General features: G+C 43.8%; 2 protein-coding genes across 3 annotated transcripts; one reads left to right on the top strand and one right to left on the bottom strand.

Annotated features, from left to right (window-relative positions):
* The first annotated feature begins 1,651 nt into the window (after positions 1–1,651).
* Positions 1,652–14,761, top strand: LOC139341536 (NLR family CARD domain-containing protein 3-like). 2 transcript variants are annotated; one of them, XM_070978091.1, is made up of 14 exons: positions 1,652–1,762; positions 1,867–1,968; positions 4,211–4,312; positions 4,580–4,681; positions 4,926–5,027; positions 5,272–5,373; positions 5,732–5,833; positions 6,147–6,225; positions 6,357–6,585; positions 6,682–8,479; positions 8,574–8,747; positions 9,012–9,185; positions 11,626–11,672; positions 11,822–14,761. In XM_070978091.1, exons 1-14 carry the CDS (start codon positions 1,674–1,676, stop codon positions 12,376–12,378), a joined length of 3,759 nt encoding a protein of 1,252 aa, XP_070834192.1. In that variant the 5' UTR covers positions 1,652–1,673; the 3' UTR covers positions 12,379–14,761. The 2 variants fall into 2 exon arrangements, with proteins under 2 accessions (XP_070834192.1, XP_070834193.1); XM_070978092.1 differs by lacking the exon at positions 5,732–5,833.
* Positions 14,762–16,923: 2,162 nt separating this feature from the next.
* Positions 16,924–24,989, bottom strand: prph2b (peripherin 2b (retinal degeneration, slow)). The gene is made up of 3 exons (XM_070978097.1): positions 24,094–24,989; positions 20,972–21,218; positions 16,924–17,681 (listed from the first exon to the last, which is right to left on the bottom strand). The coding sequence occupies exons 1-3, from the start codon at positions 24,672–24,674 to the stop codon at positions 17,478–17,480; spliced, it is 1,032 nt and encodes a 343-aa protein (XP_070834198.1). The 5' UTR covers positions 24,675–24,989; the 3' UTR covers positions 16,924–17,477.
* Between the last annotated feature and the right edge of the window lie 322 nt (positions 24,990–25,311).

Here is a 25,311-nt window from a genome sequence, read left to right as displayed (position 1 = left end):
CAAAACTCTGACTACTTCCTGCAGCACAACCTGATTGTCTGTCTGCGGATATGTCCGTTTTTTTTGTTGTTGTTGTTTTTTTTATATCAAGTAATTTTATTTTGAAACTGTGTGTTTCCTTCCTGTCTGTTCGTGTAGTTTCACATTGACAGCTCGTAGTGGCGCAGTTTCCTCTCTCCGTCTAAAGGTTTGTAAACGCCGTTTTTCACTGTCGGACTCTTAAATGTGTCTCTGTTCGTGTTGTGATGGCGACCTGCAATCAGTTTAGCTTCAGTTTAGCTCCATTAAAGCCGCTCAAAAACTTCAGTTAACTCCGCACAAACTTTGCGTTCACGGTGAACGGGAAGTGGCAGCAATGTTCGTGTGTCTGCGTTCACGCTTGAAACGGAACTGAATTCGGTTTCAGAAAGTGTTCACATGTCGGTGATGGAGCCTTATGAACCGTTATTTCTGTTTGTGCCGAGGAGGAGTGAAACCTGTTTGACAAGCTCGGACAGGAAGTGTCAGTGTCGTACAGGCATTTCAGAATACGAAAAGTAAGACTGCCAGACAAATGTAGTACAAGTAAAAAGTACAAGATTTACCACTGAAATGTGCTGCAGTAGAAGTATAAATACATATGTTAAGTGTTAGTACCTCCGAATGGTACTTGGGTGTGGTAGTTCAGTGCAGTATTTCTGACTATGTCACACAGGATAACATGATGGAGCACGAGCAGACTCACATTTGCTCAGATACTGGATTGTGGCTCTAATCTTTGGCGTCCACCTTCAAACTGTGCTGATTGTTCAGATCGTCTGTGCTGCAGGTTGAACATGTGTGTGTGTGTGTGTGTGTGTGTGTGTGTGTGTGTGTGTGTGTGTGTGTGTGTGTGTGAAGCGCCCACGTTTTACAGTTTGTGGCTTGTCTGCAGCAGCGTCCATATTTGTTTTGTCTGACTAACAGTCTGAACTTCGTCATTTAAAATCATTTCCCGTCGTTGCAGTTACAGTAAGAGTTTATCTGGAGATGCTGGAATCCCGAAATCTTTTGTAGGTGTACATGAAAAAACAACTAGCAAAATAGTTGCCAAGTAATTTTCTGTCAATCGACCGATCGTTTCAGCTCAGCTTGTAATCATCGCCGTGCAGTTTAGTCGATAACAAAACTTTATATTTTACCTGCTTTTGTTTTTTGTGTGAAAAATCTTCATCCGTAAAGTAACCAATAATTGCTGGACTCTGTTTATTTTTTCTCAGTATATATATATATATATATATATATATATATATATATATATATATATATATATATATATATATATATATATATAAATTTTGTTTTTTATATGTATTTTTTTCTCTTTTCTAATTTTATTCTAATTCTATTCTTGTAAGGAGCACCTGCAGCAAAAACAATTTCCCCTCGGGGATCAATAAAATAATTCTGATTCTGATTCTGATACCTGTCAGGTAAATGTAAACCACTATTGATCCATGCATTGATGAGTTTTGAGTGTTCAGTCAGTGTATGAAATGTATGGAGGTGATGAGAAAAGCTCATCAGTGATTATCAGAGTTCAGCCCAAAGAGATTCAGCTGACTGATATGAAGCAGAGAAGGAGTGTGTGACAGGTTTCCTCCAATCAGAGCTCTGTGTGTTTGTCGTGTTGGTGTGAAGGTGTGGACTCCGCTATGGATCAGTGTCAGGACAGACAGGAGGGAGTCTGTCCCTCTAAAACCGGCCTGTGTGAGGATCGGGACCACCAGACCAAAGCTCACAGGTGAGAGGAACACCTTCAACTGTCCACGACATTGTTTCACAAAGTCTTCGACTCAGTGGGACTTTTTCAAAGTGTGAGAGCTTTAATGAATTTCTTTCTATCAGGACCCATCAGAGACCAGACTGTCCTGAACCTGAACCCAAGCTGAAGGACTTGGAATTGGCATGTATGGCACCAGAAGCCAAAAAACTGTGTCCGCTGACAGGGTAAACAAATAACAGAAAGGAATGACTGAAAGTTGTAATTCTGCTGGGGTTTCAGGCATTGCTTGTTGAGCGTTTGTATGTGGACTATGTGTGTCTCCATGAAGTTCAGACAGCTATTAAGAAAGCTATGCACTACTTAGAAGACCTTCACTCTGCAGAATTATGCTCACACATGGAGGAATTGTTAATGCTCAGATCAGAAGGTCTTAGCCCACCACATACTTTCAGCCTGTGATTATCCAGTTACTCTGATTTACACTCCTCCCATGATGAAATGTGTACAATTCATTCAAAAGAGGGGAAAAGTTCCCATCTGACCTCAGAGCCAGTTTTCCGTCACAGAATGTCAAAATCTACAACATGAATAAAGAGCATGACTGGTAACAGCTCTGTTGACAGGTGTGTCAGTTACTGTTACATTCATCATTCTTACAAACTTGGTTAGAGCCCTCAGTCAGCTGGTGTCTGGCTCATTGGGTGTGGGTTTACCAGTATTTCTTCTTGCCCTCAGCTTATCAGGTATGAGGTTACCAGTGGTCCTCCTGGCCCTCCACCTCACAGTGGTCTTGGGGTTGTTTCTTGGGTTTCGGCCAGTCTTAATGCTTGTGGTGTGATTAGTTTCCCTGGCCTCAGCATACTTAGTATTAGCGCGCATTTCGTCATTCAGAGTCAGTGTTAATAAATCATGAAAACCCATAAACTTTGAAATGGACATTAACTTTCTTCTGCCTGCGTAACTTACAAGCCCATGGTGCGAAGTGGCTCTTTTCATTTACATTTTTGAGGTTTAGTTAAAGGTTATAGTCTATATTTTGACAAATGGCCACTACAATTAGGGAAGGCTGGTTTAGGAGAATCAACAGCTGATCCAGTGCCATTAGGACACTTCCAGGGCAATCTGTGCCAGGATACTCTACAACTGAAGTAATACTGTGTATAAAAGTCCGTTTTAACCAACATGTGCAGAGGCTGCTACAGAGACAATGAATTGCTCATATTCATGTTTTGATGCAGCATTTCAATCCTCTTTTCAAGCTGAGCAGTTCCCTCAGTCAGTTGCTCAGCCTGTGCAGTTCACAGATTTTGCTATATTTTCCCCGTCCTGATCACAGGTTTCCAGTCACAGACACAGCAGTAAGGCTTGTGCAGTCTGGAGGTCACACTCGCACAGTACCGAGAAACAATAAAAGTGCTAAAAATATGGCGGTAACTCTTTTTCTTTCATTAATGTAATGTCATGTATAAACATCCTGGATCCACTTTCCAAGCTTTTGGCAGAAAAAAACAAAGTACAAAAGTAAATAAATCTAAGCAAAGCAGAGAGCACGAGAGTACGAACAGGAGAAGCATCTGTTCTGATAGAGAGCTCCTCTGAATGACTCTCTGCCTCTGGCTACTCAGAGCTTTACAGTCCTGACAAATTAAAAAGAAAAAACCTAAAGCATGAGCGCTCTAGAGTTTGTTCGATTTTGATTTGTTAGCAACAGCAGCAAATTCAGTACATCAAACTCTGACATCCTACTATTAGTTGAGAAAAGCCTCATTTCTGATTGGACTCAGACACCACTGTCCAACTTTACAAGGACACTACACTTGGGCCAACTCTTTGGTGGTATTTTGCCAGTAAGTTCACGGTTGTGAAACACTAACTTTGGACTGCGCTGTTGTGACCCCACAGAGTCTGTCTTACACATGTCCTTATCCAACAGAAGTTTAGGATATTACCAAACTGTCAAACTAGAACCATGACACTACACAGCCATCAGGGCTGTTGGAATGAAGGACCTGTGGTAGTGTTTTCTTACACATTGGATGCAGCAGTGTGTTACTGAAGGAGCTGCTTAAGCCCACCACTGTCTCATGCAGAGGGTGGGATGGGTTGCCCATGATCGATGCCGGTTTGGCTTACATCCACTTCTCACCCACCTCCTTGATGTTTTCTGACGGGAGCTTCCACAGCCCCAGCAGACCACTGCATAGAAAATTGCAGATGCCCCCACAGTCAAAGTGTTTTTAACAGTGTCCTACAAACTCCAAAGGACATCAGTCTTCTTAACAGTTGTAGATGACTTTGACCCTTCCTATACAGGACATCTGTGTTGTTTGTACAGTCCAATTTGTGGTTAACGTGAACACCCATGTATTTGTACATGTCCACAATCTCAATGTCCAAACCCTGGATGCAAGTTTTGTCTCAGTGTGTTGTGGGTGCAGTGCAGAATCTGTTCTGTGTTTCCGTCAGGAGGATGCTGGAAAACCCTGAACCCATCTGTGAGTCCGTGAAGAGTGATTGGTCTATGGATCGTCCAGTAGTCTTCAAAGATGGATACCATTCAAGTGAAAGGTGAGCATCTCAAATCTATTGCCATCTCCTTTGTCTTGCTGGTGTTTGCAGATGGTTCAGTCCACACCAGTTGGCCAAGTTGGTTATGACTTCCCTGTATTCCAGTTTGTTTACCTGTGATACATGTCCAATGATGGCTGTATTGTCAGAGAACTTCTGGATGTGACAGCTGTCAGGATTGTGTCTGAAATATAGGTTGAAAATGTCCAAACCCTGGATGCTGACCGGTGAAATCCGTGGCACTTTTCTGTCCTGTGTTTCCATCAGGAGGATGCTGGAAAATCCTGAACCCATCTGTGAGTCCGTGAAGAGTGATTGGTCTATGGATCGTCGAATAGTCTTCAAAGATGGATACCATTCAAGTGAAAGGTGAGCATCTCAAATCTATTGCCATCTCCTTTGTCTTGCTGGTGTTTGCAGATGGTTCAGTCCACACCAGTTGGCCAAGTTGGTTATGACTTCCCTGTATTCCAGTTTGTTTACCTGTGATACATGTCCAATGATGGCTGTATCATCAGAGAACTTCTGGATGTGACAGCTGTCAGTGTTGTGTCTGAAATACAGGTTGAAAATATGTGTTGAAACCTGAGTGAATCTGTCCTGTTTCTGTCAGGAGGATGCTGGAAAACCCTGAACCCATCTGTGAGTCCGTGAAGAGTGATTGGTCTATGGATCGTCCAGTAGTCTTCAAAGATGGATACCATTCAAGTGAAAGGTGAGCATCTCAAATCTATTGCCATCTCCTTTGTCTTGCTGGTGTTTGCAGATGGTTCAGTCCACACCAGTTGGCCAAGTTGGTTATGACTTCCCTGTATTCCAGTTTGTTTACCTGTGATACATGTCCAATGATGGCTGTATCATCAGAGAACTTCTGGATGTGACAGCTGTCAGTGTTGTGTCTGAAATACAGGTTGAAAATATGTGTTGAAACCTGAGTGAATCTGTCCTGTTTCTGTCAGGAGGATGCTGGAAAACCCTGAACCCATCTGTGAGTCCGTGAAGAGTGATTGGTCTATGGATCGTCCAATAGTCTTCAAAGATGGATACCATTCAAGTGAAAGGTGAGCATCTCAAATCTATTACCATCTACTTTGTCTTGCTGGTGCTTGTGTGCAGATGGTTCAGTCCACACCCATTGACAAAGTTGTTTATGACTTCCCTGTATTCCAGTTTGTTTCCCTGTAATACACATCCAATGATGGCTGTATTGTCACAGAACTTCTGGATGTGACAGCTGTCAGTGTTGTGTCTGAAATACAGGTTGAAAATATGTTTTGAAACATCTCTCAATTAAACCCTGAATTTAGACAAAAACCTGGATACAAATACACTATGTACAGTAGGCGTACTGAATCCCTCACAGGCTTTGTCTCAGTGTGTTGTGGGTGCAGTGCAGAATCTGTCCTGTGTTTCTGTCAGGAGGATGCTGGAAAACCCTGAACCCATCTGTGAGTCCGTGAAGAGTGATTGGTCTATGGATCGTCGAATAGTCTTCAAAGATGGATACCATTCAAGTGAAAGGTGAGGATTACAAACTGATAATCAAAACAAACCAATGTTGTTTTTAGTGGAATCACAGTTGTGAGAGCTCCAGTTTTGACACCTTCATGGCACACATTAACACTGGGAGCTGCCCAGTTCAACCAGTCTGTACAAAAACAGAGACTGAACTGTTAATTCTCAGTGGTATCAGTAGGACGAGTGAGTCTTTACCACTAGAGGGAATCATGTGATTCGCTGTTCGCCTCCAGATATCACTTCATGGACCTTTAGCTTGTGTTTCTCTCCATTTGGACAGACATAATGTGAGCTAATTCTTCATGACTTTCTTCAGAGTCCACCAGGAGAGCTCAGAGGTTCCCAGTGGTCAGTCCGCCCAGCAGCATCAAACAGACCTGGACTCCATATTTATGGTCTGCACATGTCCAACAACTACTTTTACATCAACTGTCTTCACAACGATCTGTCAGTCTGTCCAACATGGATCTGATGTTTGGTTCAATGGTTTTTGTTTGATTGTATCATTCATAATCTTCTGTTCCAGCTGCTGGAGGAGAACATTGTCTCTTTTGTGAGGAATGAGCTGAAGAGGATCAAGAAGGTTCTGAGTTCAGATTTCCCAGAATGCTTAGAGAGCCAGAGGGAGGATGAGGAGGTGCTGGATGGAGAGGATGAAGAGCAGAGGAGGGGCAGCAGAGAGGCATTTGTGAAAATCACACAGCACTTTCTGAGGAGAATGAAGGAGGAGGAGCTGGCTGACTGTCTGCAGAGCGGTAAGAGGATTTCTCTAAAGACTGAACCTGCTGCCTAAATGAGACATTCACTGACGTGTCAATGTTATTGATCTTCTTTGTTTTGTGTTCATTCAGGAAATCCTGTTCCAGTTTATCGACGTAAACTTAAATCTAACCTGAAGGAGAAGTTCCAGTGTTTGTTTCAGGGGATCGCTAAAGCAGGAAATCCAACCCTTCTGAATGAGATCTACACAGATCTCCACATCACAGAGGGAGGGACTGGACAGGTCAATGATGAACATGAGGTCAGACAGATTGAAACAGCGTCCAGGAAACCAGACAGTACAGAAACAATAATCAGATGTGAAGACATCTTTAAACTACCTGGAAGAGATGAACCAATCAGAACAGTGATGACAAAGGGCGTGGCTGGCATTGGGAAAACAGTCTTAACACAGAAGTTCACTCTGGACTGGGCTGAAGACAAAGCCAACCAGGACATACAGTTCATGTTTCCATTCACTTTCAGAGAGCTGAACATGCTGAAAGAGAAAAAGTTCAGCTTGGTGAAACTTGTTCATCACTTCTTCCCTGAAACCAAGGAAGCAGGAATCTGCAGGTTTGAGGAGTTCAGGGTTTTGTTCATCCTTGACGGTCTGGATGAGTGTCGACCTCCTCTGGACTTCAAAAACAACGAAATCCTGACTGATGTTACAGAGTCCGCCTCAGTTGATGTGCTGCTGACAAACCTCATCAGGAGAAAACTGCTTCCCTCTGCTCTCCTCTGGATAACCACAAGACCTGCAGCAGCCAATCAGATCCCTCCTAAGTGTGTTGACATGGTGACGGAGGTCAGAGGGTTCACTGATGAACAGAAGGAGAAGTACTTCAGGAAGAGATTCAAAGATGGGGAGGAGGCCAGCAGGATCATCTTCCACATCAAGACATCACGAAGCCTCCACATCATGTGCCACATCCCGGTCTTCTGCTGGATCACTGCCACAGTTCTGAAGGATGTGATGAAGACCAGCAAGGAAGGAGAGCTGCCCAAGACCCTGACTGAGATGTACATCCACTTCCTGGTGGTTCAGTCCAAACTGAAGACCATCAAGTATGACAGAGGAGCTGAGACAGATCCACACTGGACTCCAGAGACCATGGAGATGATTGAGTCTCTGGGGAAACTGGCTTTTGAGCAGCTGCAGAAAGGAAACCTGATCTTCTACGAATCAGACCTGATAGAGTGTGGCATCAACATCAGAGCAGCCTCAGTGTACTCAGGAGTGTTCACACAGATCTTTAAAAAGGAGAAAGGTCTGTACCAGGACAAGATGTTCTGCTTCGTCCATCTAACCGTTCAGGAGTTTCTGGCTGCTCTTCATGTCCACCTGACATTCTTTAGTTCTCAAGTCAATCGGCTGTCAGCAGGACAATCAACCTCCCTGAAGTCTGAAACAAGACAAGATGAATCTGCAGAGATAAACTTCTACCAGAGTGCTGTGGACACGACCTTACAGAGTCCAAATGGACACCTGGACTTGTTCCTCCGCTTCCTCCTGGGTCTTTCTCTCCAGGCCAATCAGATTCTCCTGCGAGGTTTGCTGACTCAGACAGGTGGCTCAAAAACCAACAAAGGAGCTGTCCAGTACATCAAGAAGAAAATCGAGAAGGATCTGTCTCCAGAGAAAAGCATCAATCTGTTCCACTGCCTGAATGAACTGAACGACCGTTCTCTAGTGGAGCAGATCCAACAGTCCCTGAGATCAGGAAGTCTGTCCGCAGATAAACTGTCTCCTGCTCAGTGGTCAGCTCTGGTCTTCATCTTACTGTCATCAGAAAAAGATCTGGATGTGTTTGACCTGAAGAAATTCTCTGCTTCAGAGGAGGCTCTTCTGAGGCTGCTGCCAGTGGTCAAAGCCTCCAACAAAGCTCTGTAAGTACAGAGTTGGATTGATTGACCACAGTTTAAATAGTCTGCCCTCTTTACTTACTATTTATGTCTTCTTTTTTTCTTGATGTATCCTCAGACTGAGCAGCTGTAACCTCTCAGAGAGAAGCTGTGAAGCTCTGTCCTCAGTTCTCAGCTCCCCATCCTGTAGTCTGAGGGAGCTGGACCTGAGTAACAACAGCCTGCAGGATTCAGGAGTGAAGCTGCTGTCTGCTGGACTGGAGAGTCGAAATTGTAAACTGGAAACTCTCAGGTCAGAATTCATCAACCTTTTCAACTGATCCCCATTTCTTTTTATATGAAATCCTGTGATGTAGTCTGAAGTCCCCTGGCAGTCTAAGCCTATAGCAACATAACTAGGGTCTGGGGCAAGTCAAGCCTGAACCAACCCCAACTGCAAGCTTTATCAAAGTAGAAAGCTTTAAGCCTAGTACTGTACAGTGGTACTGCGTTAACCTTCCAGCCCTGTCAGTACCCTCGGATTATGTGACGTGTTGTTGTTTCGGTGTGTTTGCAGGCTGTCAGGCTGTCTGATCACGGAGAAAGGCTGTGCCTCTTTGGCTTCAGCTCTGAGCTTCAACCCCTCCCAACTGAGAGAGTTGGACCTGGGCGACAACCATCCAGGAGACTCAGGAGAGAAGCTGCTGTCTGCTGGACTGGAGGATCCACACTGGAAACTGGACTCTCTCAGGTATGAAGAGGCCTGCTGCAGACAAAGTCAGTCTGATAGAGGAGGAAGAGCTGGAAAGTTTTTCTGTCACACTGTCACGACCCCGACGCACCAAGCTGACCTCAAACAACCAGACCTGATAAAGACTGACTCCTCGAACTGTTTGTGTCCAATTGGATGATCAATACAGGGAATAGCACAGGCTGAGCCAAAACTAGGACTGTCAAAATTGGTCAAATATTAAGTTTGACTATTTCCTGTTCCAACGATCATCAGTAACTCTGGTTTGATTGAAATAAACTCTTAAATCAGTGAATCAGGAGAGGAGAGATTGGGCGACATCAGAGAAGCAGAGAAAGCAGAGTGTAGAGACGAATATTTTCCACATCTAACTCTGGACTTATTTTCACTGGACATTATGACAGCCCAGATTTAAATATGTTGGACTTCAACTGATTTGCGCAGTAAAAAACAGTAATTACTGGATAACGGAGACTGACTGCTGCCTGTCATGCAGTTCATTCAGTGCGGCACTCAGTTTTGCACTCCCTCTCTGATAGGAGCCGACCTGTTCACAGAAACTACAGGATTGTCAACATGGTGGCTCAGAGGCCAAAGAGGTTCACTGAGGACTGAATCAACATTAGAGGCTGCAGGTGGACTCGGACTGTTCACCTCCAGATTACAAATAATAAACCAGTGTTGACCGTTGGTAGGAGATGGGATGTAAACAGCGGTGTCAAATCAGACACTTTGTACATCCAACCATCCACCTCCGTGTAGCGCCCTTAGTCTTACTCAATGATAACATCAGTGCTAATGACAGCAACATTCACTCTAGGCTTGGAAAGCTGGATACCTTTAATTATTGAAATACTCACTTAGAAGATAGTGGATGTAAAGTTGAACAGTGACAATTTTTATTGCCTTACAGCAAATATTTAACAACGCTAGAACAGTGTATAAAAAATAAAACACAACAACAAAACCCTTTCAAAATAATAAAGAAAATAAAAGTGCAAATAACAGTGTCCCTTCTTTTGGGTAAAAGCAGAGTTCAGTTCCTTGTGAAATTTTGTTCGGAGAAAAAGAGATCAGAGTTCCCTTTAACCTGTGTGTGCACACTGCTCCTGTGACTACCCGGGTGGGTTTTCATAGTGTGTTGTGTTGTGTCTTATCTGTATCTGAGTGAATGGAGTAAAGTGATGGTCTGAAGTTTGCTGAGGCAGAACCCACGGCTGGCCACACCGTGTGTCCGGTCTGTCCACAGTCAGCTCTCTGGTTCTGGCTCGCCACTGAACCCTCCAGGGTTCAGGATCAGACCAATCAGTTCCTAGTCCATGGAAAAAAACAATCTACACACACACACACACTGTAGACTATATACATTACTATCTCTTATTACTACTTTCTGTTTATCAAATGACCTCAAATTACTTTCATCACTCAACATATCTTTCCATATAAAGTAAACTACACAGGATATATATTGTTTCAATCATTCTGAAATAAACTGACATGTGTCACAATAAAAGTATTTTAGTCCAGACAAAATAATTATTCATCTTGAATTCACACAATTCACAATCTGTATTTTAATGACACAATAAAATTATGTACCTTTTAAAAGGCACTGTTTATATTTTTAAACAACTATGAATTAGTATTTATCTTTTTAGCACCCAATAGGCAATGCTAACGTTAGCATAACGGCATTAGCTCGTGGCTAATGTCATTAGCGATCTTTTTCTCATCGTTTTAAACAGTTAGCAATGATATAGTCTGTACCAGAGTAGTACCAAAAGCGCTATGACTACGATTGGTTTCGGGAAAATATCAGTAAACAACAGTATGGATTTAATAAGCAACCAGCTAATATTAACAATCAAAATGGAGGTCTAGCCTCTTAGCAAGCAGTGGCTACGCTTATCAAAGTTCACAGTGAGAGAGCTCACGATGAAAGCGGCTCGTCCGTTCAGTAAAACACACAGGACTTGGTCCTGACAAACAAGCACCTTATTAACACATGATATTTGAGGATTAATTGTTGATTTATGATTTTTATATCGTTTTTCATACTGGGGGAGATCCTCAGTTTGCTCAATACACGCCCGCAGGACAACGTCTCAGATGAAAAAAAGAGAGAGCAAGCCACCATACAGACACTATGTTTTTTTTTTACAGTGAGGTACAGAGCGGGTGCGCCCCCCTCTGGTGGGCATGGAACTACACCTCTAAACTACATGTATGGGTTTAGTAACCATATTTTTTATGTGGCTTACATCCGTATTACAGATAATATGGCATGAATTGAAATTGAAAAGATGTGAAAATAATGAGTTGTAGTCATTGGCCAATATGATGAAGGTTCACTGAACTAAAAGAATATCAGCTGATAAACAAGGCGCTGCTTGTGAATATGTAAATACGAGCAATGTAACGTTCCCCCTCCTCTTTTCAGGGTGGAGTCTGGTGGAGTCCGATGGTTGAGACCAGCTTTGAAGAAGTGTAAGTGTGTTTTTGATTTTATTGATGAAAACAAAGCACAAAACACACATTCAAGAATCTTCAGTGAGATGTCATCATCAAACTGTCCATCAGTGAACAGATGATAGATCAGTAACTGCAGCTGTGTTGTGTCTCGTTCTCTCCATCAGACTCCTGTGAACTCACACTCGACACAAACACAGTAAACAGAAAGATCAACCTGCGCGACAGGGAAGTGATATATGTGGATGCGGGTGTGTCCTATCCTGATCATCCAGACAGGTTTGATGTCTGTCAGGTAATGTGTGGAAATGGTCTGACTGGTCGCTGTTACTGGGAGGTCGAGTGGATAGGAAACGCTGCTATATCAGCAACTTACAGAGGAATCCGAAGGAAAGCAATCAATAAAGAGTGTTTCTTCGGAGAGAATGATCTGTCCTGGAATCTGAGCATCTGTGATGGTCAGTACTCCGTCTGGCACAATAACAAACAAACATCCATCACCTCCAACTCCTTCCCTGTCTCTAACAGAGTCGGGGTGTATGTGGACTGTCCTGCTGGGACTCTGTCCTTCTACATAGTCTCCTCTGACACACTGACCCACCTCCACACCTTCAAGACCACATTTACGGAACCTCTCTACCCTGGCTTTGGATTCAGCCTCAACTCTGGGACTGGATTCTGGTGTTCTCGTACGGGTTCTGCATTGACTCTGTGTTCCCTGTAGGGGAGAGAATCTCTTGACATGCGCTTCAGTTGTCGTTTTGTATGACAGTCTGTTGTTATTTGGCGCAAACATGTCAGGACATCAGGAATCTGTAGGTGTTGTTCCCATCAGACGGTCTCACTAGATTAACTCCCACAGATCGAACACAGTCCATGAAGTTGCTTTTATCTGGTTTCTTGTTAGAAGGACCACATTTGAGCCATGTGAGTCTTTGCTAGAACCATATATATCAACCCTACTTCATTTAAAGTATTACTTCCACTGACCGATGTGCTCCCCCAAACCAGGGCCTTCATTTATTCAAGCTTGCATGTAATAAGTTGTAAATATGTTTGTAAAAAGAAAAAGTCGGTATTTAACACACTGCTTGGAGCCTTGCCTCTGTAGGCTCTGCAGCGCCACATGCAGCTCATCAGTGGAGATCTGACCGTCCAACTCTGTGTCGGCCTCCACGGGAACCTTTGATAGGCCCTGACAGAACAGCTGCACCACCTCTAGGCCCTCCTGGAACTCCTCCTTCTAGAGCTTGTGGAAGTCCAAAGAGGGGGCTCTGGCAGATTGCAGGTTCAGCATCTGAGGTCTCGGTCCAGAAGAGTCCTTGAACTGCTAAGGCACTGCGGAGTACCCTCAGGCTCCCAGGCAGAGGACACCTCACCTCATACCTCACAGCACCACTCTCTTCAGCTTGAAACGTCCCCTTGCTGTGTTGCGTGCTGCTTAAAAGGATCTGACCGTAAATCTCTTCCTCAGGTTCACTTTAATCCCTTCACAGCTGCTGTGAATGACATACGCACACACACACCCCTGCCCTTGACCTCCGACCTCTGCGTGAATCAAATTCAGCATCTGACCTACAGCTGATCCTGCAGCCACACGAACAAGTATTAATAATTGCATTAATTACTACACAGTGTTAATTGTTAATTATTTATGTTTATGTGAGAGCGAAACATACAAAGTTTAAGATTTTTTCAGAGTCCAGACATGGAAGAAGTTCTTATATCTTGTATTCAATAATATAATCAAGAGAAACTACTCAGTGAAAGTATAGAAATGTTATTGATTTGACAACTTAAAGAACCAACAGTGAAAGTTGTTCTTATGCAGAAAAATACAGTATTTTTATGTATGTATCATAAATATTGATGTGATAATGATCACCGATGACTGATAATCTGCCCTTCAAGATGTTTGCAGATAAGTTAATTTGTTTGTTTGTGCTGTCATTGTGCCTCCTCTGTCAAACAGCTGACAATTATTCACTTTGACCAGAGAAGAGAGACGGAGACTCTCTGCTGCTTGGACCCACTAAAGGTTTCTTCAAAAAGTCATTTGTTGGAAACAGTTCAGTAACTGGGACTCCCAGTTCAGACTACATACAGTCTCCATACATTCATGAACTAGCTGTTCTGTTCCAGCTCAGAGATTTACCCTGATTGTCTTAATGACCCCTCATATAATCTGATCTAATCTGAATTCTGCCTAGCAACAGGATGTGAGGAGTCATGTGATTGATCCTTTGAGCAGCTGCAGGATCTCTGGGTCTACGTAATTAAAATCCAGTATAACTATACTTAGAGTCAGTTCATGGAGAGGTTAATATCATTTGTGATTTATTCACATTTTTCTTCTGTTACAGAGAAAATGTTTGATTTTTGACTTCAATCTCTGTTTTAATCTGAGGCTGAAAGAGATAAATGACAGAAAAACTGGGATTAATTATATTTCACTGCTGAGACATTGGAGATAACAGCTCGACTGGCTACCTATTCAACAACCTCCATCAATATATGTTGACATGTTTCACCTCCTAGTTGTCTGCAACTTAGAGGTTCATTTAATACCCCAGTGTAACCAGTGTGGCCATCATCATCAATGGAACCAGTGTAACCAGTGATAGATAGACAGATAGATATGAAAAAGACAAGAAATAATGAGCTGGTCTGTGTCTATGACCTTCCTGCTGAATGAACATACCATCAGAAATGTGTTGACAGTGAAAGCAGTGAACTTGTCCCTTAAAGGACTTGGACATGGCCCCCCGGGCATCTCCCTGCGTCATGGCCGCTGTCCTTGGCCCTCAGTTGACATCAGCAGTTAATCTTTTCCTCTGAGCTGATTAACTCTGTTTATCTGCTCAGCTGTTGTTAACCACCTGCACACACTGTAAAACGCAGCATGAACACTGTGAAACACTGCAGAAGCACTGTAAGGCATGTACAACACTGGAAACCCTGTGAAAATACTGTAAAACAAAACAAAACAACTCTCAAGTTGTTCCAGTTCCCCTGCTACACTTAACTTGAATCATTTGGTCCAAGCTTTCTCAGGATTTGTTAACATGAGCATTTAAGACTAAGAAGTCCAATAAATATCAGATATTAACATGCTGACGCCAGTTTGTTCCTCTCATGACATCACAGCAAAACATCTGATTTCATGAAAAATGAATTCCTGATGAATTCCTGGGTTTCCCAAATTTTGGGCTTGTATGCTTCAAACAAAGATGGTAGCTGGAAATGAAACCCATGTATATACACCAACTGTACATATGGCTGTCAACATATATGTGTATATACCCGGGAATGCACAGGTGCATACATGCATATATCACATTACAGGTATATTTCACCCCTGTATATACCTGGGTATACACAAATATATACAGCCATATATCACCCCTGTATATACCTGGATATGCAAAGACACATGCAGGCATATTTCACCCCTGTATATACCTGGATATGCAAAGATACATACAGGCATATTTCACCCCTGTATATACCTGGATATGCAAAGATACATACAGGCATATTTCACCCCTGTATATACCAGGGTATACACAGTTACACAGACATATTTCATCCCTCTATATACCTGGGTATGCACAGGTATATACAGGCATATTTCACCCCTGTATATACCTGGGTATGCACAGATATATACAGGTATATATTACTCCTGAACATACCCGGGTATTCACAGGTACATAGGTATATATCACTCCTGAATATACCTGGATGTTCACAGGTATATGGATCACTCCTGTATATACCTGTGGATATACCTGTATTGTATTTACATGTCCAGAAACAGCCCTGATGAGTTTTATAAAAGATGAGTCACACAGTTTGGTGTCTGTCACAATCTCTTTATAAGTTTTATCGTACACAGCAGAGCAACTACAAGCTCCAACCAACCCACAACAAACATCACAACTGTCCATTTTACAAATGAAGGAAACAGAAACATACAAATATTACAACCTGTAACTGAAAACTGACTTTCTCTCTAAACTGACCCTTAAATCACTAAACAGCTGATCTGACTTAACCTCTGTAAAACCGACCACAGACCAGATCCACACACACTGTTTGATGCAGCTTCCTGTTTGTTAAACTGAGAAACCACTAAATATTAATATTTGATGAAGATGACATTGCTCATCAAAGTGTGTGTTGGTTTGGCTGCCACTTAAGAGTAAAAAAAAACTGTCCTCTTTCAGTCTGAACCAGCGTCTCTCTGACAGGGACCCAGACGGCGAAAAAAACATACCCTGAACTATGTCTGCCAGGCTCAGTCCAGCCCAAACACACTCTACCAATCATGTGCTTCAAGTTACAGATGTTAGCATTATTGTTAGCGGCCACTGAGAGAACTGTAGCTGTGATCGTTCACAACGAATACTTTATTGACAAACCTTCAAAAACACGTGTGAAATGAAGGAATCCATGTTAGGAGCTGTGTGTTCGACAAACATTTGAGTTAGAAAGATGATGTCCAAGTAAAGTTCAAGAAGCTGCATGAATCCTCCTTGCAGAGTATTTACCTGTAAACACCTCTGCATTTACCTGTAAACACCTCTGTATTTACCTGTAAACACCTCTGTATGTACCTGTAAACACCTCTGTATTTATCTGTAAACACCTCTGTATTTACTTGTATATACTTCTGTATTGACCTGTATATACCTTTGTATTTACCCCTATATACCTCTGCATATACCTTTTATTTACCTGTATATACCTCTATATAGGTCTGCATACACCTCTATTTATACCCGTATGTACTTCTGAGCGGTGCACCTAGTTTTCTTTCGGATGTTTCAGCCGTCTGTTTCCATGTCAATCAACCGTGTCAGAGGTCAGACAGCGACGGTAAAGACCAGAGTCCGACCGATACTTGATGCCTGAGACACAAATACCAAAATGTGGACATAAAAACAGGTGATAGTGATACTGATGTTTGTTTTTCCCATAAACAAACACGTTTGGCAAGAATCCCTCAGTTTTAAAAAATATATTGTTTATGCTCTGCGCTCTCTGCTGGACAGACTGTGCAACTACAGCAGTTTCTAAACATAATCTAAACAATTTCCGCCATGTTTGATATCTGTGTGACGAGCTGACATCAGCTGATCCGGGATCAGCAGTGATGTATCGGTCGGGCTCCGGTGAAGACCGGCATCGAGTCTTTCAGGCCTGATGGTGCCGGACAGAAAGCATTGATGAAGAGAGGGTGGGGATGGGGGGTTGGGGGGTTGGGGGGGTGGGAGGGGGAATTTAATATTTGTATATAATTTTAAATCCCGACCCAGACGTTTTATTTACAGCAGCAGGTTACTGTTCCTCCTGTTTAAAAATAAACTCTGTTCAGCATATTTACAGAATGGAAAACATCGACATTCACAGTAAGTTTACAGGACTTGTTCACTTTGAACAAGTGTGTGTGTGTGTGTGTGTGTGTGTGTGTGTGTGTGTGCGTGTGTGTGCGTGCTTGTGTATGTGTGTTTGTGTGAGTGTTTCTGATGTAGACTAAAGTCCAGTCAACTGGGGACGGCTTGTCCAATTGGGAAAAAGCAGATTTTTGGGTCAGTGGCTCAGGTTAGGGTGATTTAGTCAGTCTATGTAACGTCCCAAATAGTGACCTAAGTAAATGTGTGTGCATGTGTGTGTGTGTGTGTGTGTGTATTTTAACACATGTATGATGGCATATGACCAGACGGTGGAGAAGACCTCTCTCGCTCCCTGTTTTCTGGGAGAGGCGGGTGGAGGTGGGGAGAGGGGGGACACCTCAGTCCTTTGTGGTGGGTGGCGCTCTCAGGTGGCGGCCTGCTCTGCGTCCCCACCTTCCTCCACCTGGTTGGCCTTCCCCAGTGTCTTCATCTTGGCGAGCATCTCGCTGAACGTCTCCTTCACGCCTTTCTCCAGCAGCCAGCCTTCACTCTCACACTCTGGGTTCTCTGGGTCCTCCATCGTCTCCAGAGCTGTGGTCAGGTACTTCAACCCTGCCATGTCCACCGACTGACACACACACACACACACGCACGCACACACACAAACACACACACGCACACACACACACACACACACACACACACACACACACACACACACACACACACACACACACACACACACACACACACACACACACAGGGCTAGTGTACAGTCATGTCATATCATATCTCATCACATCATTATTGTTTATGAGTCAGTAAGCTGTTTTCTTGTGGGTGAGGCTATTTGGGCATCTGCACTCCAGGCCAGGAGGGGGCGACAACATGGTTACAGGGCGGCCCTCATTGTTACATAATGTCAGAGTCAGTTCAGAAAGCGAGATGCCCCACTGAAGAGTCACTTCCTGTGTCTGTGTCATGGGGTTGTCGTGGCCCTTTGGGAGACCAACTGATTCTATGGATTCCAATGGGAGACGTGGTCGTGAGCACAGATTACGACCAACCAAAATCAATGTCGGATCCATTTTTCACAAACCACATCTCCTCTGAACATTCGGACAGATCAGGAGAAAATGAGGCTGGATTGGACAACTGGATTGGAAAAACATCTGACCAATCACAGCTTTGTAGACGAGATTGAGAAAAGGGACATCCTCTTCCTGTCCACAGCGGTGGATGAATGATTGCAGCAGTCCAGGTTGTTGTAAGTCAGCTGACAGATATGAATTAAAAGAGACTTTCTGATCTGAAGTCAGTCTGTTGAACCTCAAGAGTTTGAGGGTTTCTGCTCCATGATGTGTTGAAAGGACATGAAAGCTGGTTCTTCCTCACCATCGTCATCCTCTGATGGATCTCCAGACTACACTTATTATCAATGTGAGAATGCACGGCAAGTACGAATTTCTAGATATGTTTAACTTTTCTACTGTTTCAACGTTTTACTCCATTTTCTGGCCTTTTTACTCAGTAATAATATTACTATTCTTTGTGACTATTAAAAACGTATGAACTCATTAATACACAAAGTACCTACAGTGTAATTTATTTCTTATTCTCTAAGCTGTGGTCATCTTCCTTCACTCTTCTACTGGTATCAGGGTAAGTACACACTAAGTATTTTATCATGACCTCATGATGTCCATCATGTCCTCTTGTCACGTGTCCCTGCTTATTCCTCTCAGGCGCGTTGGTCGATGTGCTGTTTGCTTTAAATAAAAAACTGATCACAAACCACCTGTTTGATTTTTGTTTTCCAGGTTGAAGAGAGTTTGTCACAATCGTACGTTGCCTGAAAGGAAGCTCTGCCTGAGAAGAAAACATCAGGGAAACAAAGTCCCACAATGCATCAGTAAAGAAGCTGGTTGATTTGATTTGTTAGTATCTATTTTTTATGTGGAGAAGGCTGCTGATTGGTCCAATGAGCTGTATTCTCCTGAACTCCGCAGGAAGGTTCGGTGGAGAGAATAGAACAGATCTGAGAGCAGCATCAGTAAAGTTCCTCCAAACAGAACGATTGAGTTCAGGATGTTGATTTTAAATCTGTCGTCACGCTTCAGGTCAAACTTGTTGTTTTGACCCACATAACGAATCGCTTTTTACTCGAAGGAACCGTCCCTCATGCTGATCTTCCCAGAATGCAACCTGTTGCTGCCGCGTGCAGATTAACTCCCCAGAATAGTTCCTGATCCTCGGTGAGCCTGAACACCGCTCGGCAGCTTAATGTGCCGCAACCTCAGCACCCGACCCGCCGCCGAGTCCTGAGTCAAGCAGCAGGAGTCGAGTAAAACATGATGTTTCTGTAAAATATCTCATAAAAAACCGCAGACCTCAGGTCAGATCCTCAACTTTAAATAAATGCAATGTTCTTATCTAAACACACACCTGAAATTCCAACAGAAAAGCCCAAACAACAAAAGAGACACACAAAACATTCAAATATGTTTTTTGCAGGAACTGGCGAAATATATTTTCCTGATTCAATAAGTCGTCACATTTTCGAAATTTTGAAATGATTGTGGTCATTTTAGAAACAGCATGTTTCCATATAGAGTCTGCTGTGTGCAGTCTGCAAAGCTGAAGCTGGTTGTGTTCGTCTTGAAACAGTGCGCTAACGCTAATGCTAATCACTCGCTAATCAATTATGCTGTTAACCTGGTGCATTTAAGGTCGCTTCGGGTAATTTACTGCAGGTTTATCTTGCTTTAAATTAGAAGATTAAGAACAGAACTTATCTGTTCACTTCCAGGAGAAAGTCTGCAGAGATTAGAAACAGCAGCAGATTTAGCTGAGGTTTCATTTTGTTAGCTAATTTTTTGTTTCATTAAAGCAGCTACAAGAAGTTTTGAACCACTTCTGAAACAATGTAATACTGAAGCCTCTACGTGACCTACGTAAGCTAACAAGGCCATCAGCAAGAACATTGTCTATTTCTATACAGACTTAACACAGCTGCAGAAGAGGAGTGTGTTTCTATTTTCCAGGCAAAGTTTGGCAGCAAGAGTGTTGAAAGGAGGGAGATTTAACAGGGTTGCGGCTGATACTGGTGCAGGATCAGCAAAGAGAAAAGGGAAAGATTTGAGTGAAGAACAAAAAGATGCTAAAGGGACAGAAAAGAAAACACGAGTCAACCTTGGTTGGCCGTTGGACAGATGGAGAGGACTGCAGGATTTGAAAGGATTAAAAAACGATCCTGAATTGGCCTCTTCCTCTTCAGCAGGTCTGTAAAATGTGGGGAATGTTGAGAACTTTAGCTTTCACCATAACATTATTCCTACAGAGCAACTGATTCTGCTAGCTGTAGGCTAACGTGACGTAGAAAGTTCACTTTGTTCCATCACAGTCATGTGACAGTCACTGCAGACGGCTGTGTTCACGGTTTGTAACACAAATGTCCTCCTTCAGAGAAGAAGAAGGTAAGAAGAGGAAAAGGATTTGAACCTCTGTCCGTCGCAGGCTGTTTCACACTTCATTTGGCTTTCATCTCGTTGGTTGTTTGAAACTGAATGAACTCTACACCTGATCAGACTGAACACTCACCTGTTCAGAGTGCACTCACCTGGTCAGCCCATGAAAAGAAGGAGAAGAGCTCTTTCTGTCTTTCTTATTGTTTCTTAAAGTGACACTTGATGCAGTTCATCTTATTTGATGAAGCTGATGTACCTGCACGATTCGTGTAGTTGTGCACTGACATCATGTGCTTTTATGAGACAATAAGAGAATAATGCTAAGCTAAGCTAAGCTAACCAGCTGCTAACAGCTCTCAGAGAGAACAAAGTGGATTTCACTGAATGTGGAAGTGTTCCTTTAAGTGACTGCTTGCTAATTGGCTGAAGCGGGTTGGGGACACACTCTTACCTCCAGGATGATGGTGGAGATGATGAGCACTCCAATGCTGGTCATCATGCCACTGAAGTAGGAGAAGAGGGCCTCACGGCAGCCCCGGGTCCAGATGTTGAGCTCCTCAATGCGGTGGTCGTAGTCGTAGTGGGCAGAGTTATTGGTCAGGTGGTGCTGGATGCAGGGCCGAGGGGACCCGGGGTTACAGCAGCTGAACGGGACGCTGTCCATCAGGTACTTCCCCTCCACGTTACTGAGGACACGGCTGCAGGACAAAGAGAGAGTTATTGTTTACAGGACCAGACAGAGAGGTCAGAGGTCACTGCCTAATGTGGCATCATAACAGTGGATGGATGACTGAGCAGGTCGTCCCTTGAACCCCTTGGTCAGCGCCTCTGTTTGAAGGGACGGATTGATTGACAAACAAGAAGATGCTCTTTGTCACCATTTAGTGTCATTTTGCATCTCTTTGTAGTCGTTTTGTGTCTCTTTGTAATCACTTTGTGTCCCTTCAAAAAGACACTTTGAAGGTTTCCATAAACTTTCAGACATTTTGGAGACCCTCTTGGTCTTGACTTTAACAAAACCACCAGGACTAACATGGTGTTTGTCTTTCTTTTTTATTTCTAAAGGCTCAGCCACAGCAGCATTTCAAACAGCAAAATCAGATTATTTCAGTCAAATCATCAGAATCAGGAGATTCGCTCATGGGCAGTAAAGCAAGCACAAATCTTTCACGTAGACTTCAACAGGACTGAAGAACATCGAAGTCAGATAGCAGGAGGACAAAGTTTTGTTCCGCTGATGAAGAAGAGCAAACATCTGGAACATAAAATGATGCACTGCTCTGATGAATGCTAATGAGCCTGTTATAGAAGCCTCAACGTTTTGGTTGAACTCTGAGCAGTGAATTAACTCTGCTGACCAATAACAAGCTGCCCTGGCAGAGCTGACTTTCAATTGGACGGACAGCCGGAGAGTCATGGAGGAAGCTATCATAGTGTTGTAGCTATGTGTCACCATCCAGTTTAATTCTAAAGTACAACCGGCTCCACAGCAGAGACCTGGTTTACATGAGACAAAGACATCATGCTACTAAATAAACAGTGGAGACTTAGTGTCGTGTTAGCGACTGAGCTAACTCGCCAGTGAACACGTTCCTTTGCTCCTGTTTCAGGCTTGACCACAGCATGAAGGACCACAGACTTGAAGAACTCTGGTGACGCTTTAGGTTTCTGGCTGAATGCCATGTAGCTCCAGCTTGCTGTTCAAGTAGATTAACCTTGAGTGTGTGTGTGTGTGTGTGTGTGTGCGGCTCACACTTTGTGTTTGTCTTGTGTTATTTGTACTTATTTCCTGGGATTGATGAGGCTGTGCTGAACAAAGGTAAGTTTGAACCTGAAGTGAACTGATTAGCAGAGAGAAGCTTTTCATCATTTTAACGACTTCAGACCTGTCAACATGTGGTTACCCTGAAACGCAGGTCAGTGACATCTGAAGCGGGTGGATTCTGTCCACTGATGGCAGGCGGAGCCATGAGGCCATAAAGGAGTTTGCTGGTGAGGTGAACAGCAGCTGAGGCTGACAGTATCCATGATGAGACACCGTCTCCTGGAACTTTGTTCCAAAGCAAACGCACAGACAGCCGTAGTTATTTGAAGTACCTCAAAACTTTAAAGGTTACGTCAGATTTAAATTGTGATGAAGAAGCCATCACTCCAGCTTCCTTGAAACATCCAGATTTTGGCTCAGTTTTATGGTCATACTGGACTCTGTAACCCTAATAGAACCAGCTCTTAAGATCTGTAAGATCCTGAACTGTTCACCTCTTGCCTGTTTCCATACACGTGCTGCTTGGCTTCACTCGGACAGACAGGAAATTTGGGTAAAATGCTGAAAATGTAGGTAAACCTTACTTCAGCTTGTTCTGACAGTGGCGCCAAAGGAAAGATGAAGGAGTCTTTCAACTCTAAAGGGTTCATCTGCTGGAGAGCAGGATGGAGATCATTTGCTGATGATCTCACCTGAAAGGTTGAGATGTCTGACCAGCATCTGAACAAATGTGAAGATCTTTGAGCGCAAGCAGAAGGACATTTGTTCGCGAGGCCCTTTGTGACGTCACTGGAACGGACAGTGGGCGTGGCTGACATTCAGTTAAAATTGGATGATGGGAAATAATCATCTCAGAGAGAGAGAGAGAGTAATATCTCTTAATTGCATTACCACAGAAACCCGGGATGGAAACATGCAAACGGGAATCCAGAAAACGCTTCAGACCTGCAGCCCGCCAGATCACCACCGATCACATCTGACGCGTTCTTTGAGAGAATGTTTGTCGTGATCACATGTTCTGTCAGAAATGTTAGTCCAGCGTCTGTCAGCAGCTTCTCTGCTCCCTCAGTCACCTGGTTTAGTTCAACCTTGTCATGTTAGCAGGCGAGTAAGCTGCAGCGAGGTGGAAATCAGATCCTGACAGATTATAGACTTAAGGAGGAGAAGCTGGTACATCGACCTCCTGCACGGTAACTTTTACCTCCGTAATTCCCTCATTAATCCTCCGCTGACCCCTTTTTTAAAAAAACTCTCTCATTTGGTCCACTGAGCTCAGAAAGTTCAGTGAAAGTGTGATTCAGCTGAAAAAAACCTCGACAGTCATGATGGGGGACGTGTTGGAGGTTTGGATCTTGTTAGGAAGCCTAGAGGTGACCAGTGGTGCTTTCAGTGACCTCAGGAAACAAAAATGAGCCACAATGCAGAGAAACCAGACTGAAGCTTGAACTGAACTCTCCTGGAAAGTTCAAAATAAAAACTGTTGGATGTCCTGCAGAGTTAAACATCCGGTCCAGAGGTCAGAGTTCATTTTAAAGGCACCCAGACAAGCTGCAAAACAACACTTTCTGTTTCTCAGTTGAGACCTCCAGAAGGAGATCTGTCCTTATTTTGGAGTCTAGAGCTTCAACAAACAATACTTTTCATTGCCAATTGGTCATATTATTAATCAGAACATGAGTCCCGACCAAAACAGGTTCAGTGTACTGTGACAGAAATCACAGGGTCTGAGTTTGATGATGATCGATCATCAGGATGGTTTACTGTCTGAGCTGTACCTGAATGATTGGCGGGTGGGTAAGTGCACTTACTCTTTCACTGCGTCGTTGCTCATGTCCAGGTAGCGGTTGCTGATCCACTGCACCTCGAACCAGTCCCTGAAGTTGTTGTTGCCGCAGCAGCGGAACTCGATCTGTGTCATGTCCAGCGTCCTCTTCATGAAGCAGCGTCCCGGCGTGTCCGTGTCCTTGTAGAACTTGATGCTGTTCTTCAGGCCCTCAGCCAGCGTCAGGTACACGGAGAACTGCATGAGGAAGCAGAGCAACGCCATCAGCAGCAGCAGCGCGTTGAAGCCGCAGCACAGCATGAAGTACGACTTCAGCATCGCCTTCCACTTGGTGAACTTGACGGGGTCCAAAGAGTCGTGGCACACCTTTCCTCCGAAGGCGTTGATCCCACAGGCCAACAAGCCCACCAGGATCAGCAGGTTGGGCACTAAATGGCTCTCGTTGTTGTCCATCATCTCGCTTCTCTTCCGCAGCTCAATCTTGAAGAAGATGCCGAGGCTGAAGATGATGATCCCCACGATCACCGAGAACCAGTAGAGCATCCACAGACCCTGAGCCAGCTTCACCCGCTTCTGCAGGGTGAACTTTACTGGCATGAACGGCATTTTTAAGCTTAGTGTGACCGAAGCACTCAGCTGAAATCAACAATCGCTAAATGTCAGGTATCGATAAGAAGCAGTTTGAGAATCTGTCAGACTTTCACAGTTTTAATTCGTTCCAGGAAGACGCAGCTGAACACAACTCGGCCAGAACTCCTGGTTTCAGACCCATAATGCCAAGCTGCAGGTCAGGACAGTCCATACTGCTGGGGGGCAGAGAGGTCTGCCATCGAATCACAACCAAATATTCACAAAAAACCCGTCGGGTCAGCTCAGTGCTCTGCTCCTGCACACCGCTAATTTCCCGCAGAAGAAAAGGTGAGAATGAGAGCGAGCTGCGAATCGTCACCCGAACCTGCGGTCGGCTGTGATCCCATTAACGGCAGATCAGCTGCTGCCTCTAATCCTCCTACTTACTGCTAATTGGTTTGATGTTAAGCAGCAACTTCCTCCTCTCTGCCTGTCACAGCTCACAGAGTTCAGTTCTGCAGACAGAGGCTCACCTGTGTCACTGCCCTGCAGGTGTGCCTCAGCGGACAGGAAGTAGAAGAGCTGTAGAAGTGATGATGCGTCCGCTCGGTGAAAAAAACAAACAAACTGGAAACTTCCTGTGAAGAGACCGACAGAAGCAAAAGCTTATCCA

Source organism: Chaetodon trifascialis, chromosome 13, assembly GCF_039877785.1.
Source record: "Chaetodon trifascialis isolate fChaTrf1 chromosome 13, fChaTrf1.hap1, whole genome shotgun sequence".
NCBI lineage: Eukaryota > Metazoa > Chordata > Actinopteri > Chaetodontiformes > Chaetodontidae > Chaetodon > Chaetodon trifascialis.
The sequence above is the reverse complement of the archived record's forward strand: the minus strand, read 5'-3'. Positions and strand labels throughout refer to the sequence as shown.

Bases quoted from the DNA above. Each gene is read 5' to 3' on its own strand.
- LOC139341536 (XM_070978091.1), top strand. From the start codon at position 1,674: ATGGATCAGTGTCAGGACAGACAGGAGGGAGTCTGTCCCTCTAAAACC. The intron at 1,763-1,866 runs GTGAGAGGAACA...TCTTTCTATCAG, and splicing joins CACCAGACCAAAGCTCACAG to GACCCATCAGAGACCAGACT. The intron at 4,313-4,579 runs GTGAGCATCTCA...TGTTTCCATCAG, and splicing joins GGATACCATTCAAGTGAAAG to GAGGATGCTGGAAAATCCTG.
- prph2b (XM_070978097.1), bottom strand. From the start codon at position 24,674: ATGCCGTTCATGCCAGTAAAGTTCACCCTGCAGAAGCGGGTGAAGCTG. The intron at 21,219-24,093 runs GTAAGTGCACTT...TTTGTCCTGCAG, and splicing joins AGCAACGACGCAGTGAAAGA to CCGTGTCCTCAGTAACGTGG. The intron at 17,682-20,971 runs GTAAGAGTGTGT...TGTGTGTGTCAG, and splicing joins TCTCCACCATCATCCTGGAG to TCGGTGGACATGGCAGGGTT.